At 31.9% G+C, this 17572-nt stretch overlaps 1 protein-coding gene across 1 annotated transcript in view; it reads left to right on the top strand.

Annotated features, from left to right (window-relative positions):
- Positions 1-1074: 1074 nt before the first annotated feature.
- The window catches only part of LOC113400487 (frizzled-10-like), a 29041-nt gene continuing 12543 nt past the window's right edge, over positions 1075-17572 (top strand). Inside the window, exon 1 of the mRNA XM_026640064.2 lies at positions 1075-1420. Coding sequence (XP_026495849.1) covers positions 1241-1420 — 180 coding nt within the window. The 5' untranslated portion in view covers positions 1075-1240. The remainder of the gene's footprint in view (positions 1421-17572) is intronic.

Genomic DNA, 17572 nt, shown 5'->3' on the forward strand with positions numbered 1-17572 from the left:
TAAGTCAAACCGATATCTAGTTTAGCTGTCGTGACAAAAACCTTTTGCATATTAATGTAATAAAAAAAGTACATTAAAAAATAATAATCGAAGTTTTTTTTTTCTCTATACTCGGACCACAATCATCACCCAACAGTCCACGCATGCGTCCTTAATTAGGCATTCCGTTCTCGTCCGGGCTGCGTACGCGCTGCCCGGCGGCGCCTTTGACTCTCGATCAGGCGTCCCGCTCACACAATGCAACTATTCATACAAACAACCATTATAAAAACAACCTTCCTTGTCTTTCAATATGAAACGATGTCCCTACGATTTGCAGGTCTACTTACAGTGGTCATGTCAAGAGGCCGAGATGTGGAGATCGTTTTTCGGTTTTTTATCTTAGTTGCTTGAAATAGAGTTGCAATTGCATTGCACTGTTTATATATTAAAGGTGTTATTGGAGTGATGTAATGAAGGGGCCTAATTGTGTATTCTACTTGGGATGCATGGAAGATAAAAGAATATGCGATAAAAGCCTTAGGTAGGCTCTTTTGCAGGTCTTCCGGTATTGTGATCTAGGGGTTGCGGTCAATAACCAGTATACTTTTTTTAATATACCTCCTATAATTAACTTGATATGAGTAAGATTATTTCCAGATAACTTCGTGATATGCAAAGTAATCTCAGTAAAAGTTCAACAACCTTTAGACAGAGTAAAAGCTAATTATAATTGAACAAATTAATCGAGCTGTTCTAATCCCGTTCGATCCTTTAAAATTCGAATAAAATTCCCAAACTTCTCAATCGGCCAACACTTATATTGAAATAATTTAAAAATATATAATCCTCCCCCATGGGCATATACACTTAATTTAATCTGTGCATCATTGTCTCGCTCTACTCCCTCTGTTATAGTGACGCTACAAAATGACTCCCACTGATTGCGTTGAGTTGCACGAATTAGGCACCTTTCCTTTTTTTACTTCGTAATGCCATGTTCATGCGTCCAAAGTTTTATCGAAACATATGCGCGCTTAGAACGCACCGGCCGCGGTCGACCGGTTCCGTGGCTCTGCCTTTGAGCCGCGCCGCGTTCGAAATTTGAATCAGTCCGCTACGAACTCCGTTTAAGGGAAGACGTGCGCTCATTTAAAAGACGTTCCGTAAACTTTATACGAGTGTTTGTGTTTTTATGACTGAATAGTTTTAATATGACTGAAAATATATACATCATATTGTATTTATTAACTGTGACACAATGATGGGTCGGTTTTTGTGTATTTTTCTCCTGGTTTGGATGGTTGCTGCTGACCAGGAGGAGGTCGAAGGTGGCAAATGCGAGAGGATTAAGCTGTCTCAGTGCCAGGACCTTGGTTACAACTGGACAGCTATGCCTAATCTAATGGGACACAGAGATCAAAAGGAAGCTGAAGAAGCGGTAAGTTGTACCAAGATTTTGTAATCAGCGAATTATGTTAGAATACATTTTTCTTAATTTACAAGTAAATTATCATAAAGGTACATATAGTAATGAAGTCAATTCGAAGTGTAATTTAATATAATTTTAATACATTTTAATATAACCAATAGGTTCTCTACCTATTTAACGCTAACCCCTGCGTGTTATGAAACAGAACTAGGTGTTATATGTAACTAAATTTACTTAATTACAAACTAATCGTTATGTATTCAAACAACGAAAAACGTTATCAGAGAAAAAAAATATCGACGAATTACAATTCGTTTGATGAATTGACGTCTAAATTGAAATGTCATTATATCGAACTACTCTACATTTATTTCGCAGTGAAAAGACGAAGCTAAATTAAGTTTGTTTACCTTACAAACAAACATCAAAACGAGTCCAATGAACACGAAGTTAAGATCCATAAATTAAATTATCATTGATAATAGTACGTATATTATATATGTTCTATATAAAATTCATTCAAAATATGAGTTTGTTTTGCTTAACGTATCATTTAGTTAATTTGACATTCTTATAAGATTAAAAAAAAGAACATAAACTTCATTAAAAGTTGCACTCGCTTGCACGTCTATTAATATAATTAGTGAGCTTAAAAATATATATTTAATAAATATGATATCTGCACGCACGCCTGAGTAAACGCAATAAATTGTGCAAATATTTTTATCTACCACCAAAAAGTTTTAATATAAATACTGGTTCGTAAGCTTCATGGTAGGGGAGGCAATTTATTGCTTAGTAAGGGTTAGGAGTGACAGATGAATAGATTTAACGACTTGTTAATATTATCTGTTACAATGCAGGGTTTGAGGGGTTACTATTTGATTTGGCTACTGTGTATGTTCAACAGGGTATTTTGAGATAAGCTCTAGTCTATTCACACGAGAATATTTATGTTAATGTTTATAATTAATCGATAAGATATTTAAAAGCGGAAATATTAAGCAGGTTACGTTGCATCTTTGCTTTATATTTGACTTGTTGTATATTTTAATTAAAAAATTAACGCCAATTAACATTCCACCTCTCTCGGTTTGATTAAAAGTAATTTTGTATATTTTAATCAAAAAATTAACGCCAATTAACATTCTACCTCTCTCGGTTTCATTAAAAGTAATTTAGGTTATTAAATGTTCTTATTTTTTGTACAGACTGTTTTATTATTTTGAATAAATTATAAATTTAATTGAAGTCCGCGTCAAAGCGCCCGCGCCGGTCGCATTGACTGACATTTTACTTCCAACTAAATATGAAATGTCGGTTTGTGTTTTAGCATTCATAAACATTTTTCATGTAATAATGTCACACGTATACACATGTGGTATGGCGGTCTAGCGGAACATCAAAGATTCCTTTTTGTTAGCGATATATCAGCGATTGAAAACGTTAGCTTACACCATGAGAATTTGGCATGCTAATGGTGTCATATAAACATAATTCAATAAAACGTCCCTACGTAATTCTAAGTATTATTTATTGTTACAACTTAAATTATAACGTTTGGGTGATATTTTAATGTTCTGTGTTGCTATATTTAAAAATACTTTTTTAATTTAAAAATTGAAGCGTAACGAATATGTTCGTTTATAATAATGATTTGAGACTGCATATTTACGTATAATATTGAATGAATTAAATATTAAAATAACTTATTTTACTTAGTTAATTTGTTAACGTCACGCTCAAATTAATTAATACTGTACATAATTTTGATTTGAACCAATGTTTATTTCTACATAAAAACACACTCACACACACACACATAAACAATTGTAGCATAAAAATATAAACAATAAACTTTTGGCGTTGAAGGGCTTCAAAGTTATGATAATTAGTACCTATATTTGGTATCTGCACGTTAAATATTGTAACATTGTAGTAAATAATTTTAGATGACTACAAATTAACCCTAAACATTGTTACCTATATGTGGCCTAGCAACATATATATGCCCACTTCTCATACTAATTTTTGAAAGAGAAATATAAGTTTGGCCTTAATTTAAATCGATAAAAGCATGATGTGCACACTTGCCTAAAGGGTTATGCGGTCTTAGTCGCACGTCCGATCGTTTTGATTGAGTCTGGATACCCGAGTTCAAAGACGCCGCATCTCAGCTTCGAACAGGTTACCGACGATCACGTAACCATTATTAAGGGCTTTTAAAGTCGAATCAATAACGTTCTTTAATAGTAACGAATTTTTGTATCGTTTTAATTTCGTGAATTTAATTTTAACGCTGTATTAAAATTGTATTTTTCTGATTTGATGTTTGCAATTAAAAACGAAATTTACGATCGGAGGTGATACTTAAAATGTTTTATTGCGTTTTAATTGGTATTGAAACGAAATCGATCGCGGCTTAGAATTTTAGAATTAATCTGAGACTTGTTTTTTCTCCTTAATTATAATTTTAAAACTCAAGCTTGCAAGATATTATTTTGGAAACATTTGTTCAAAAAATTTCACCCAATGGTGAAGCTCATCAGTTTGAGATGAACTGCGTTAATTTAAGTCAAGACTGGTGTTTGCTGGATGTGAAGTCTTGATCGTTAGCCAAGATACATTTCTATTCTCATTTGACTTTAAAAGGTTGTCTTTACACTCTTCGAATTTATATCTTAACAATGTTCAGTACCGAAATTAATTTGGGGTGACTTTGTAGCTTTACTGAACCTCATAAACATTAGGTAACACTCGAAATTTATAAAAAAAATATATATGATTACTTTGCTTGATGGTAGGGTTTTGTGCTAGCCCTTTTAGGTGGGTACCGCGCAGTCATATACATTCCACCTCCAAACACTTAATACTTAGTAATGTTGTGAGTGTAACAAAAGCCCCCAAGTTTGGTGGCGCATTGGACATGTAAGGAATGGTTAATATTTCTTACAAAGTCTTTACATACATATGCGATAGCCACTTACACTTTAAAAAAAAACAGACGAATTGAAACTCTTTCGTAGTCGGTTAAAAACAATAAGATATCGTTGGAAATAGTTAACGTTCTAATTTTCAAGTGTACGGAATAAACTAACAATATTCCATACACTATATCGACAGCGGTATCTTGTACGCGAGCAAACATTTATTTTTATTTATATTCGTTATCAGACTTAAGTGTCGATGTGTATCGCTAATACCAGATAACGCGGGCATCACAGGCGCCGAATGATATACGCATATAAAAGATAATACTAAGGTTCGTTCAATTTCGCTAAGCCGTAACATCAGTTGACACTGGACGGTAACTCGCTATTTCAATAAGCATAGTTATAGTGTTCGTTTGAAACAATAAATAAACATTATGTAATTTTCCTTGATTTTGGTCTCGGCTATTCAATCTACGAGGCAAACATTCAAGTGCAATATCACATTATTGCGTATCATTCAAATCAACAAAAACACCTCCACTATTGTAGGTTCGAATCTTGTAATTACACTGACTCAGTCCTACTAACCAGAACAGCAATACAAATGCTATTTTGCGGTAGAATTATTGGTAAACTGACAGGGCCGGACCGTGAGTTTACGGGGCCCTGGGCTAATACTACTTAGGGGCCTCACTTAAGACACACCTGAACGTAGACTTGAATTAAATTAATTGAATTGGTTTGATTAATTGCAGGATTCGCAAACCATACGATCTGTTTAATTTAATAAAACGATGGATTCTTTAGCATTATGGTCTATTTTTGACTTTGACTTGACTTAGCTGGGGGCCCCTTGAATCCACGGGGCCCTGAAGCCCAAAAAGCCATACGGTAGATCCGGCCCTGTAAACTGAGACAGGTGGGCTGCACGAGTTACCGCTGGTATTATCCCACAGTTCAATACATGGAGCAAGCAATTAAATTCCAAAATCAAGTTACACGAATATTAATTAAAGCTAGTATACACGCGAGTGCAAATTTGAACGAATTAATAACAATATTTCATATATATTCGTTAATTACCTATTTTTTTTACGAATATTTAATATCAATAGTCGGTTTCATTTTAATTTATTCAATAAAATATATGCAAATATACGCAAAGCAAATACCTAATGAGTCATAACGAAATGTATAAATATAAATTAATACTTGTAATAAATTGATTAATGTTTATGTAGAATAGTTATCACCCGCGTTTTAAGAGCCTATATCCTTCCTTGGAGTTAAAGCTCATTGTACATGCGATTGCATCTAATATTGGCAGTAGACTTTTTATAGTGCTAATATACATTAGCAGCCTGTAAATTTCCCACTGCTGGGCTAAGGCCTCCACTCCCTTTAAGGAGAAGGTTTGGGCATATTCCACCACGCTGCTCCAATGCGGGTTGGTGGAATACTCATGTGGCAGAATTTCGTTGAAATTAGACACATGCAGGTTTCCTCACGATGTTTTCCCTCACCGCCGAAAACGGGATGAATTATAAACACAAATTAAGCACATGAAATTTAAATTAAAGCTCATACCAAACTTCATTAAATTTGGTTCAGTTGTTCGGCTGTGAAAGATCAACAGACATACAGAGTTAATTTCACATCTACAATATTAGTATAGATGATAGACTTAGAGAGACGTATAGAGATAGACTTTTTCATCACTTTCCATAAGAGATTATCTTAAAAAAACTATAGCCTTTATTATGTTTTAAAAACGAACACGAAAATCAATGAAACTCTTCTTAAAATTCGAACGTGAAATGTCAGACATTTGCAACATTGATTATAACGACTAAAATACTTACAGGATGTAGCAGAACAGAGTATTACCTTAAGACTGCTTTCAACCTCATTTTAAGACCGAGTCGGGTATCAAATTAGCCTTTGGACTGCCGGACCTTTCTTATGAATAAATTCGAAACCGTTCATAGGTATGTTTAGAATACCTAACAACGAAATACTATGTTTTATCGTATTTGTAATAAAAAAATGTATAATCAACAAGAAAATTATAATGTCTCTGTCAAATTATATATCGTAAGTCTGCCTCGAATTTAAATACTGAAAGTGATGCAAAATTTATTCACAAATATTATCAGCATTGAATTTGAGGAAACGAGTCTTACCTACGATAACTTAAATTAAATATGACTTAGTTTGAGGTATCTAAGACTAATTGTAAACAAGAAAGCTACCTTAGAGAGTGGAGCAATGTTTAAAGCGGGTAGAGTCACGCAGAGCAGCCAGTACCTTATATAATAGTAATCTCAAATGTTATGAAGAAAAAATTATAGTCCTATATAACTTTTTTAAATATAGATAACGTTAACTGACGTGATAAGAACGTACTCAATACGTTTCATTAAGTTATAAAATTTATCTATTATTTTATTGAAGTTGAGATATTATGTATTTCAATGTTGACATCGATTTTATTTTTACATCACAGTTTATTGAACGCAAGTCGTATAAGTTACGAATACTCTCGAAGCCCTTCGTTGATATAAGTTTTCTACAGAAGCCCTCAGCCCACCTGTGGGATATTCCAGTTGTTTAATTTTTTTTATTTTTATTCCTCAAATGTCGAAGAACAGTTCATATCTTTTTTGCGCAGAAGATTCAATTTGTTACCGTTGTTGAGATCTAGAACAACACGTTTTGTTGCCGTAACAACAAATTTTTAAACACGACTTCATTTAGGGTTACCACTCATGAAAAATCGAAAATGTAGTTACAATTGAAGAGATTTCAAATCAATTAGAGGAGTAAGTGTAAAATATAAATTATATTAAGATAAAATGTTATTTATTTTAAAATATAAATATTAAAAATGTTGTTAAATTTAAAAAAATTACTGAGTCATTATAGTGATCTATTTTATTTTTATAAGTCATAACTTGTTAATTAAAAAAATGTCCAGCAATAAAAAATTAAACAAAATATTAGTGACAAAGTTTAAACGGATATTAATATATTTTTTTATTTCATTATTTTTATAGTGCCAACCCTAACGTATAGGATACACATACATAATGCATCATAAGCGTTTTTATGTTCTTATAATTACGGCTTAAAATCGCTTGTAGGCCTGGCTAGGAAAAAATCGTGAAATCTTCGTAGTCGGTACAAAATCGACTTTTATCTCCGATCATACGCTAGTAGTGGGCCGGTCCATTCACGAGTAAAAATCTTATGATGAGAGGTCATTGAACTTGAAGTAAAAATATATATATATATATATACCAAAGTTTTTACAGATTATAAAAACAATAACTTAACAACTGTTGCTAAAATATATTAGCTATTATACAATTAGTGAGCTCATAGATAGATATCACTCCTTGGGAAGGAAACGATCGTTTCCTGGCTGTATATCTTTATCATATTGAAAATTGTAAACAATTTTAAAAAAACACCTAAAAAAATAACCTGCTGGGTTTCTTTCGCCGGTTTATCTCTTTATATCTAATTTACTTTACCAAGAAAGTGTTTTGTTTTTCCATTTATTTTTCTTAATTAAATATTATGGTTAAAAGATAAATAAATATAACTATAAAATAGAAATTTTAATTTTGAATTCGGTTTTTAAATTTATTTACCCTTTATTATTAATTATATATTAGTCGTATTATAGTAGTGATACCACTTATTAATAATATATTCTCAAATTGTTTTTTAATTCTTAGTCACTTGGACTTAATCTGTATACTTTTAATTTCTATTCATTACCATTTTGTCATGTTGGCAATCCTATATAACCACTTAGTATTTTTAGGAAATAATTTGGATATATAATACGCTGACAATTTGGTTCGCAATTCCATCGATTGCAAACGTCGAGTGTTGCGTTCAATTCTTGTTTCATTATCTATTATAATAATGATAAGAACACAGCTGATTGAAACTGAACAAATTTGTTTTTTTTTTTCAAACTAAACGCTTCACAGACGTAAATCTTCACAGGCATTGGAGTTTCTATTATTTGATTGAGTTTAGTCGTTCGGTGTGTATGTTTTTATTTCCATACGACACAATCACAATAGTTAAATATTGTATCAACATTTTTTTTGTGTGCTTGTCTTTATAAGGGTGCTGTTTACACGAATTTAGTCTTTGAAGTAAATATAAAATAGAAACCGTATAAATGATTGCAATTTGAATTAAATTTGTAACTATATTTATAAACGTCAAATCTGTAACTTACCTATAAAATACTAAATAAATTTAGTTCAAGGTCATAACTAGTACTATAATAAACAGATTATCGAATCGCTTGTCATTTCAGATATTATCGAATACTTGATTAGTAGGGCATATAAAAATATACAATAAATTGATATTTAATAATATGAATACTGTAACTTTTATGTATGTATAACTAGCACATTTGAAACAGATGTCAAATGAACCAATTGACATCTGTCAACGGCAATCATTGGTCGTAGACATTAACTATATTAAAAATTTAACCATAAACAACGCGCCATCAACCCTGGGAATAAAGATATTATGTCCCTACACTTACACTAATGCCTTCAATCCTGAACACTTAAATAAACGATCAGTTAACCTATTCCGTTTTTCGAAAAGTAAAAAAATATAGAGTAACGTACGTTAAATGATTAATTTACGTGCTTCAATGACAGTGATATGATCTGTATCAGTTATCGACGCTATTAATTGAAACTATGATAACAGTAAAAGTGTTATAGATAACGTTGGAATCTGATAAAACACGAATTCGGCTTTTATTCAATCTAGATGCGATAATTGTTAATCATTATTGATCTGATAAACGGAGGGGGCGAATTTTTAACTCTTTAGATCTTTGTATCGGATACACGTTTTTTATTATAAAACTCAATATGGAATAACGTTGAACGTCGTTCGTGTTTTATGGGTCGGTCGTCAGTTCTCAGTAATAAAATTAACCGATTACTTTCTTTGAAATTCAAGCTTGCTACATATTAGTACAGCGTCATTGGCGCAATGGTTTACGGGCCGCCTAGCGAAGTAAAAAGTCTCAGGATCGATCCTGACACCTTGGTCTATTGTCGACCACACTCCTAACACAAGTGATATGTGATCTTAAAGGCTTAAAGCTTAAATAGGAATATCAGAAATACCTTAATGAATTGTTTCTTGTATTGAAAATTATCCACATCTGTTGATAAAATTCACACTCAGGTCGAAGCCCAAATGTTCGCAAGCATCGCTAAAGACGGGATCGATATCCAGCTTTTCCAATAAACGTGTATTGTTTTATAATCACAACTTCAATTTTCATACGATGTTAACGTGTTACGTATATTCTTATAACAAATAAATTTAGTATCTCTCTTTTATGGAACTTGCGATACTTTCGATCGTAAAAATCCATAGGCTTACACTGAATAACCTTATCGTTTAATAACGTAATACACCAAGCAATAGACATTCAATCCTTTTACTTTAAAATTGAAAACAATAGTCCACCCTTTGCGCAATATCGTTCTCTATTATTAATAATATTTGTTATGAACAATAGATTTTATATGCAACAATAAAACAATCTGAAAACACAGCTCCATAACCCATTTCTCGCCGGCGGTGTCTTTGTTACGTTTTTAGAGGTGTTATTTCGTCTTGGAAACCTATCATTAAGACAGGTATGAGATAATAATGAACAAAGGGGCCTTCGTGGGGGCAGGTTTTTAACACCCGAATACTGTATGGATGTGTAAAAGGGGCTATAGATACTTTGAAAAACATTATATTATTTAATTCGTCTGGTTAAATATTGTTGAAAGACTATTTCTACTAGATATCATATGGAAATACACGTGTTATCATCTATACTTACAACAGTTAAAATTACAATATTTTATTTATTTTTACATAATAATTATTAACATTAATGTTAATTGATTATTATTTATTGCGGATTCCACTAAATACAAATAGAAAAACAGTTACTGTACAAATCAAGACCGAGCGTAATGTTGGAAAAATATAGTAAAAATTATATTTACAATAAGGTTTTATGAAACACATCTCGTCTAACAAATCCTTTATTTACAATCTGACCGAAATATTAAATAGTAAATATCAATTAATGAATGAAATTATTTTATAGTTTGTAACGAAAATAACTCGTAACAATCATCAATAATATCTCGCTTCCTGCTCTCGCGCACGTTAAAGTGTAATTTCAAATCCATTTCTGACGATTTCGGGCCTAGCCCGCGGCGCCTGCTCAGACGAAACGGCAAAAAGGACCCAGAAGAGCTACAAATTGCCCGTCTAATTACAGCAGGTAGGCGGACGGACAAAGCCGAAGGTTTTTTACTAAAAAAAGTGCTAAGTTATTTAAAAACTGGTTCCTGTTACCATAAAATACACCGACGTGTTCTCCGCCATGAATTAAAGGTGTTCAAATTTATATTAAGCTATTTTCAGATGAATTTATAGGTGTTAGTCGATGCCATATCGGGGTGTCGTGTATCGTTTTTGTACCATAATTGCACATCCAGCTGTAACTTTTTGTATAATGTAATTATCGCCTTTCTATGTACGCAGGTACCGTCGTTACGTAACGGAAAATGAATTCATTAAAGTATTTTTTACAATGTACGTGACTAAAATAATAATAGTTGATTTTTCGAAATGTTATATTTTAGTATTTAAACTTGTAATTAATAATTGTATTGTAATGTTACTATTTGTAAATGTCTCACAAGTTGAGCGAAAGCCTCCATTCCTTTTAAGGACTAGGCGCTTATTCCCCACGCTGTTTCAAAGCGGGTTGGACACATGCAGGTGTCCTGGCAATGTTTTCAAAATTCAGTATTTGTCTGAACCCACTATAATCAGCTAAGATTGACACTATGTTCTAACCACTGGCCTCGGTTACATTTGTTTGTGAATAAGTGTAATAGTAACTTCTGAGAAGGCATACATTATTAATGTTATTGCTATCGAAAGTCAACTGTCATTTAAAAATAAACATCAAACGGATTAAACCATTTATAACGTGTATGCTTAACGAATACAAGTATAAATACTTTATACGATAATTGCAATGATATGTTATAAAGTCGCAGTAGGAGCGAGGGGGGCGGTCGGCGCGATCAAAGGCGATACCGCCCGATGCGCGCGCGCAGTTTTTATTTTATCTGCGGTCCAACGACCCGGCGATGTAGTATGGCGATTACGTTTTTGCATTGTCGAGAATCAAGTATTTTATTAAGTATATCTTATATCTAACCTTTATCGGTTTGTAGATTATATTCGAGCGTGTGTTTACTTTGAGAGTTTTTCACGATGAAATGTTTGTTAACATAGAAAAAAATAATAAAGTAATACATATACATTAAATGATCCACATTCAAATAACAAAGACGAACTCATTGAAAATCATTATTAGCCTAAAAAGAAAAAAAAAATTAAACAACTATTAATTTGACATACGAAAGAATACAGCTTTCTTTAAATAATCAACACAAAAATACTGAAAGGTAAAGGTCCGAAGAAGAACAAAAAAAAATTATGCGTTCGATATTTTTAAGTAAAAATATTTAAAACGTTATATGAAAACACGCGCACGCGTAATCATAGAATGTTTTGAAAGCGTTAACGACATGTAATCCACTATTCTCTATCGGTCGTTAAAGCAATAAATTCTAAATGAAACCTCAAAATGTTGACTAATTGCTACCAACGTAATGCCCTCACTAATCGACCAAAAATGACTCCGCCATTAAGGTGAGGCTACACAGTCAATTAATTTTAATATTATGCTTTTTTTTACAGAATATGTAACTAAGATAATTGGTTTTTATAATGTAATAAGTGTTTTGTAAATCGTTAATTTACTTTTTAATGTAATTTATTCATATTTCTTACAATTAAATGTTAAATGATATAATTTTTTTTTTTCTAATAGTCTTTTTTTCGTTATGGCAATTAAATATATATTTCTCATTTATTGGCTGAGTAATTCGTACAAAGTATTGCGTATACTGAACGTTAATAAAAAAAGAATAGCTTAATCGTTTATGTTTTTAATGTAATTCAATGATATTAGTTAAATAATTACTCATACATTCAACAGGCATGAAATAATAGGCTATAAGAAAAACAAATTGATTGTTTCAAATTATTCCCTTTGGTATACTTATAATAACAACAAAAAATAATAATAACACGAAATGGCGCAATGAATTAACATTTAAGTGTTTGTTTATTGTTGAAATGTCAATAATTATTAGCAATTATAAAAGTATGCAAATGACAAGACTCCGTAATACCTATAGGTTATGTTGAAGTAGTCACGTGACCTGCATATTAAAACTGATCAATATACCTACAATGACACGTTAGGGTTTTACGTCTGTTAAAAGGGTTTATATAGCAAAGTAAATAAAACAAAGTTTGTACTTATTTCTCTGCCTCATTTAATTAATTAAATATATAAATGTTTATTTTATATTCACATCTTTTTATTTATTATGGATTATCACCACAGAGTAAATAACATTATTTTATTGTAATATAATTAACGGTAATATATATTTTTTTAATAATACAGTCTGACTGATTTATTAAAAAATAATCGATACTTCCAAAACTTAGTTTCGCCTTAAGCATCTGTCTTACGTACGTTCGGGCTTTCGGTTCGTGGAATGCTGACCAATTATACATTATCCTGAGTTCGATTCCCGGATCCGACACGCTCGCTGTGGGCTCACCGTGGATAATACGATACATTGTGGTCCAGACTACAGACCACTGTCCATAAAACCTCTGTCGTAACAAAAGCGTGTTATATGCGGTTCTGAGAACGGAATAAATTTAATCTCATTGGTTAATATTACTATAATGATTTATGTAACGTTCAAATAGTTGAGAAGGAAACGAAAACGGCTAGAATTTAACTAAATAATGTTATACATAGAACTTTCTAGATATAGAAAGTCAAAAATATCGTTTCCTAAAACCGTGTTTAAAATATATATACCTGTATCAAATCAAAGAATATATTATTAAACGTTTCGCAGGCATGCAATTATATATCCATCAAAATTATATTGACGACCGGTTTTCATGGGTACGCCACTCCGAAGTCTCGGGTTCGATTCGCGGCCGAATCGATTGAGATAGAAAAAGTTCATTAGTTTTCTATGTTGTCTTGGGTCTGGGCGTTTGTGGTACCGTCGTTACTTCTGATTTTCCATAACACGAGTGCTTAAGCTACTTACATTGGTATCAGAGTAATGTATGTGATATTGTCCAATATTTATTTATTTATTTAAAATGTCAAAAATCAACACGTATACTACAAAAAAAAAATTCAATTAATAAACCAATTTATTTATACAAAATAGGTTAAAAAAGAGTATAATAATTTAAAAATTAAAATACGTTCTTAAAATCGTATATAAAAATATTCATAGATTGTTTTTAGAACGCAGACGTGCGTCCGATTTATTATATGTTAAGTTCTCGCTTTCACCGATAGACACTGGTACTACATACAAGAAGTATATAAAATACTCCCCGTCACTAACAATGACGTCACTATGACTTGAGTGATGGCGGATCCTGGACTGTGGTTTGCGACGGACGGGCTTAAACTTGCCGAGTGATATTTTAGCATAGAAAACTCTAAGAAGCACAAAGCATTTTCTTTTTCTTCATCAGTGTAATGCTTGTTAAATGAATAATAATTATAACGTTCAATTTAATATTTGTAACGGAAGAACAGATCTTTTATTGCTTGAGCCCCTTTCCTCTGGGTCACTTGCGCCATTACCACTAGCCTCTAGTGTTACATTCCCCGTGTATTTACACTGGTACACTAATTCCTCAAATTGAAACACAGCAATTTGTAGTCCAGCGCTAAGTTAATAAGTTAAGGACTGTGCTATACTCAAAAATTATAGCTTTAAAATTTACAGCAATTAAACAAATCTTTCGACACAAAAAATCAAACTTATATAAATACACAAATGTAATACACGTCATCATGTATTGATATATATAATTGCATACCTACATAATGTATATATGAAGTAACAAAATATATTATAAAGAAGTATATCTTCTGTGCTGTCAACATGCTCACAGTGGTCAAGCATGAATGGCCGGCCTCTTTGTCGATCCGTCTGTTGATAAATTAACTTTTTATGTTTCGTCCTTATTCAACTGTGACTTGATGCAACTTGATGTTCAATTTTTACTTTTAAATTGAAGTAAATTTAAATTTCATTATAATTCACAATCGAGCGAGTAGCGAATTTAAATTGTTGTATATATTTAATAAGGTTGTAAATGGCGCTGCGTGCGGTACTGGAAGGAAATTAATAAAATTCATTTCGGTTTTACGCAAAGATATTTTTTTTCGAGCCGTTTTATCTTGAATTCTATTCTTTTATATTTTTTATATTCACTTGTTTAATGTCTGAGACGCTTCTTGATAGAGCCTACATATTCAAAATACTCTTTATTCAAATAGGCTCCTATTAACACTTCAGTCATGTTTGCGGGATAAAATTGAATGTAAATTCGACTGAGAAAAACCCGTAAAACGGATGGTTACTCTTTTTCTCAAACGAGATACGCACATCAACTGTATTTAAAATAATATTTATATCTTCTATATGTTAATTGAATTTTTTTTAACATCTATATATATTCTTGTATCGTATAATAACAGCCTTATTTATAAATATATTTTTAAAATAAGATTTATTGTAAATATATTTATGAATGGTAGAAAAGAGTAACAACTGAGTCTTGTCGGTTCTTTTCGGTAGAATCTACTCTCCGAATCGGTGGTAGGTTTACATTTAATTTTGTTCTTGTGGAGGAGTACTCTCTGTAACAAATGATCGACTTTTAAATTATTTTTTCATTGTTAAATAGCAATTCTTCTTAAGCCTATAGAATATTAATTATATTTATATCATAACATTATCTTTATTTATAAATTGTAGCCAGATGACGTCGGGCCGGGTCACTAGTATTGAATAAACATACTCGTAAGAAAAGAAAGATTGATGATTATGACTTGGACGTTGGAAACATTCTCTTTAGCAATCATTTGGCAAAAATCTTAGCAATGTTTTTTTACTATTGACAAATTTAATTATTTAAACTAATATTACAAATGAGAAATTAAATCTTTAAAAAGGCTTTTTATGTCTTTCCTTGGACTTCAAGCTTGCTCCAAACCAATTTTCATCAAATTGTTTAGTGTTTATCCGTGAAAGAGCAACAGATAAACAGACAGAGTTACTTTCGTATTTGTAATATTAGTATTGATTAGTTTTGATCATAGCTAAATGTAACAGGCTGAATACTTTCATCGGCTGCTTCGTGATATTCGTGACTTTCATTTCCTTATCTTTGATAAAGTTAATGAAGATTTGAAAGCAATAGACGCTCATTATCTCGCGTGACGTTGGGACGAGATGTTATCTACATTGTACAGCCACCCCCTTACAAATGTATAGCGATTATATTGTTACACGATGCTTTGTTTTCTTCTTACCTACGTCGGATTACTAATGACAGAAAGAGAGAGAAATCGTGTTTTATTTTTATTTTTAGATCGGCATCGTGCTTTCTTTTTTATTACATTTACAAATATGACTTCCGCATTGGAATGGCATTGCATCGAATGATTTCGAATCAGTTATTACTTTGCTTTTTATATATTTTATACATCACGAAACTATAACAACTTGTCCGTCTGTATTTTAGGTATCTGTGCTCGGTATGCGGCATTTGGTGGCGATAATTTTGCGAATGCGACGAAAATATCTGTCACGAAATAGTTAGCTGCGCGCGCAAATCAATTTTTATTAAAAAAAATCTAGTAGCATACTGTAATTCCAGGTCCTCCTTCCTATTGAGGAGAATGTTCAGAGCATATTTAACAATGCTGCTCTAATCTCACGTGGTAGATTTTCAGAAGTCCCATTTAGGTTACCTCACAATATTCTCTGCACCGCCAAGTGCGAAATGGATTATACATACAAATTAAGCACACAAAAAACAATGATATTCGCTTTTTTGACGCCCGCATCTTTACGACCACGTTAATCCTTAGTTAAGATCAACGTGTTATGAGCGCTGAACAAAACAATGCCTGTTCTTAGGTCTTACTTATAGGTCTATGGTGCCCTTTAATCGTCTTATTGAGCGTCTGTTAAGACTGTAATACGTTGCATTGTTCAAATCAAATGTATTTCATTCAAGTAAACTTTACAATAAATCATTTTTGGATGGAAACATTGACGATGTTTCAACTCTACCACCGTTTCGGAAAACAGCCTCTAGCGAACAGCAAGAAACTCGCATCATTGCTCATTTAATTAACCATATTTACAATTATTGTTTAATGAGTTCCGTGTTGGAAACCGAGCTTAAATCCAGGCGTGTTAATCCAAAAAGTATAACTTTAATGAATAATAAGATTTATTGATTACGATATGATATTGATATTGTCTCAATATATATTTTTTGAATTCGTTCAATGGTAAAGTGATTATATTTTCCGGTATCTCATTATATTCCCAACTACGGTTATACTCGTCTTATTACTTTTTTATTGGTTGTATTTATAGCTCATTTGTACGTCAATGACGACGGCGCGGTGCCTTTATCGAGCAAAGGAAAATAAATGAGTTCTTAACATTCCTAAGAAATTATTTCGCGTGAAGAATTTGAGGAGACAATTATTTTTATATTAATTACATTTTAACACAACACACATAAAACTTTATATGTATTCTGTAAGTGTATTTTATATATGTATATATTATGTTATATTGTATGTTATTTAATAAATTATAAAACGGTTTCCGACAAACCAAAATTGCTTTAACATTTATGTATTTCTTTTTATGTTTGAATACACAAGACTATAAAAATATTATGTATATAAAATATATTTAAATCAAGGACTGAAAAGTATGTACCAATCAAACTAAAAATAGCCACTGTACACATGTTGACCGCATGGAATTGTGGCAAGAATGCTAACAGCATTTCACCGTTGGATCGCAATTCCGATATTCCAGACGACAAATAAACCAAACAGTCACCTGTGGAAGGAATATATAATGTTCCTATATATTTTAGAAATATTTTGCCATATTTGCAATCGGTACATAGATATAGTTTC

The sequence above is a fragment of the Vanessa tameamea genome, chromosome 17 (genome assembly GCF_037043105.1).
Source record: "Vanessa tameamea isolate UH-Manoa-2023 chromosome 17, ilVanTame1 primary haplotype, whole genome shotgun sequence".
Classification (NCBI taxonomy): Eukaryota; Metazoa; Arthropoda; class Insecta; order Lepidoptera; family Nymphalidae; genus Vanessa; species Vanessa tameamea.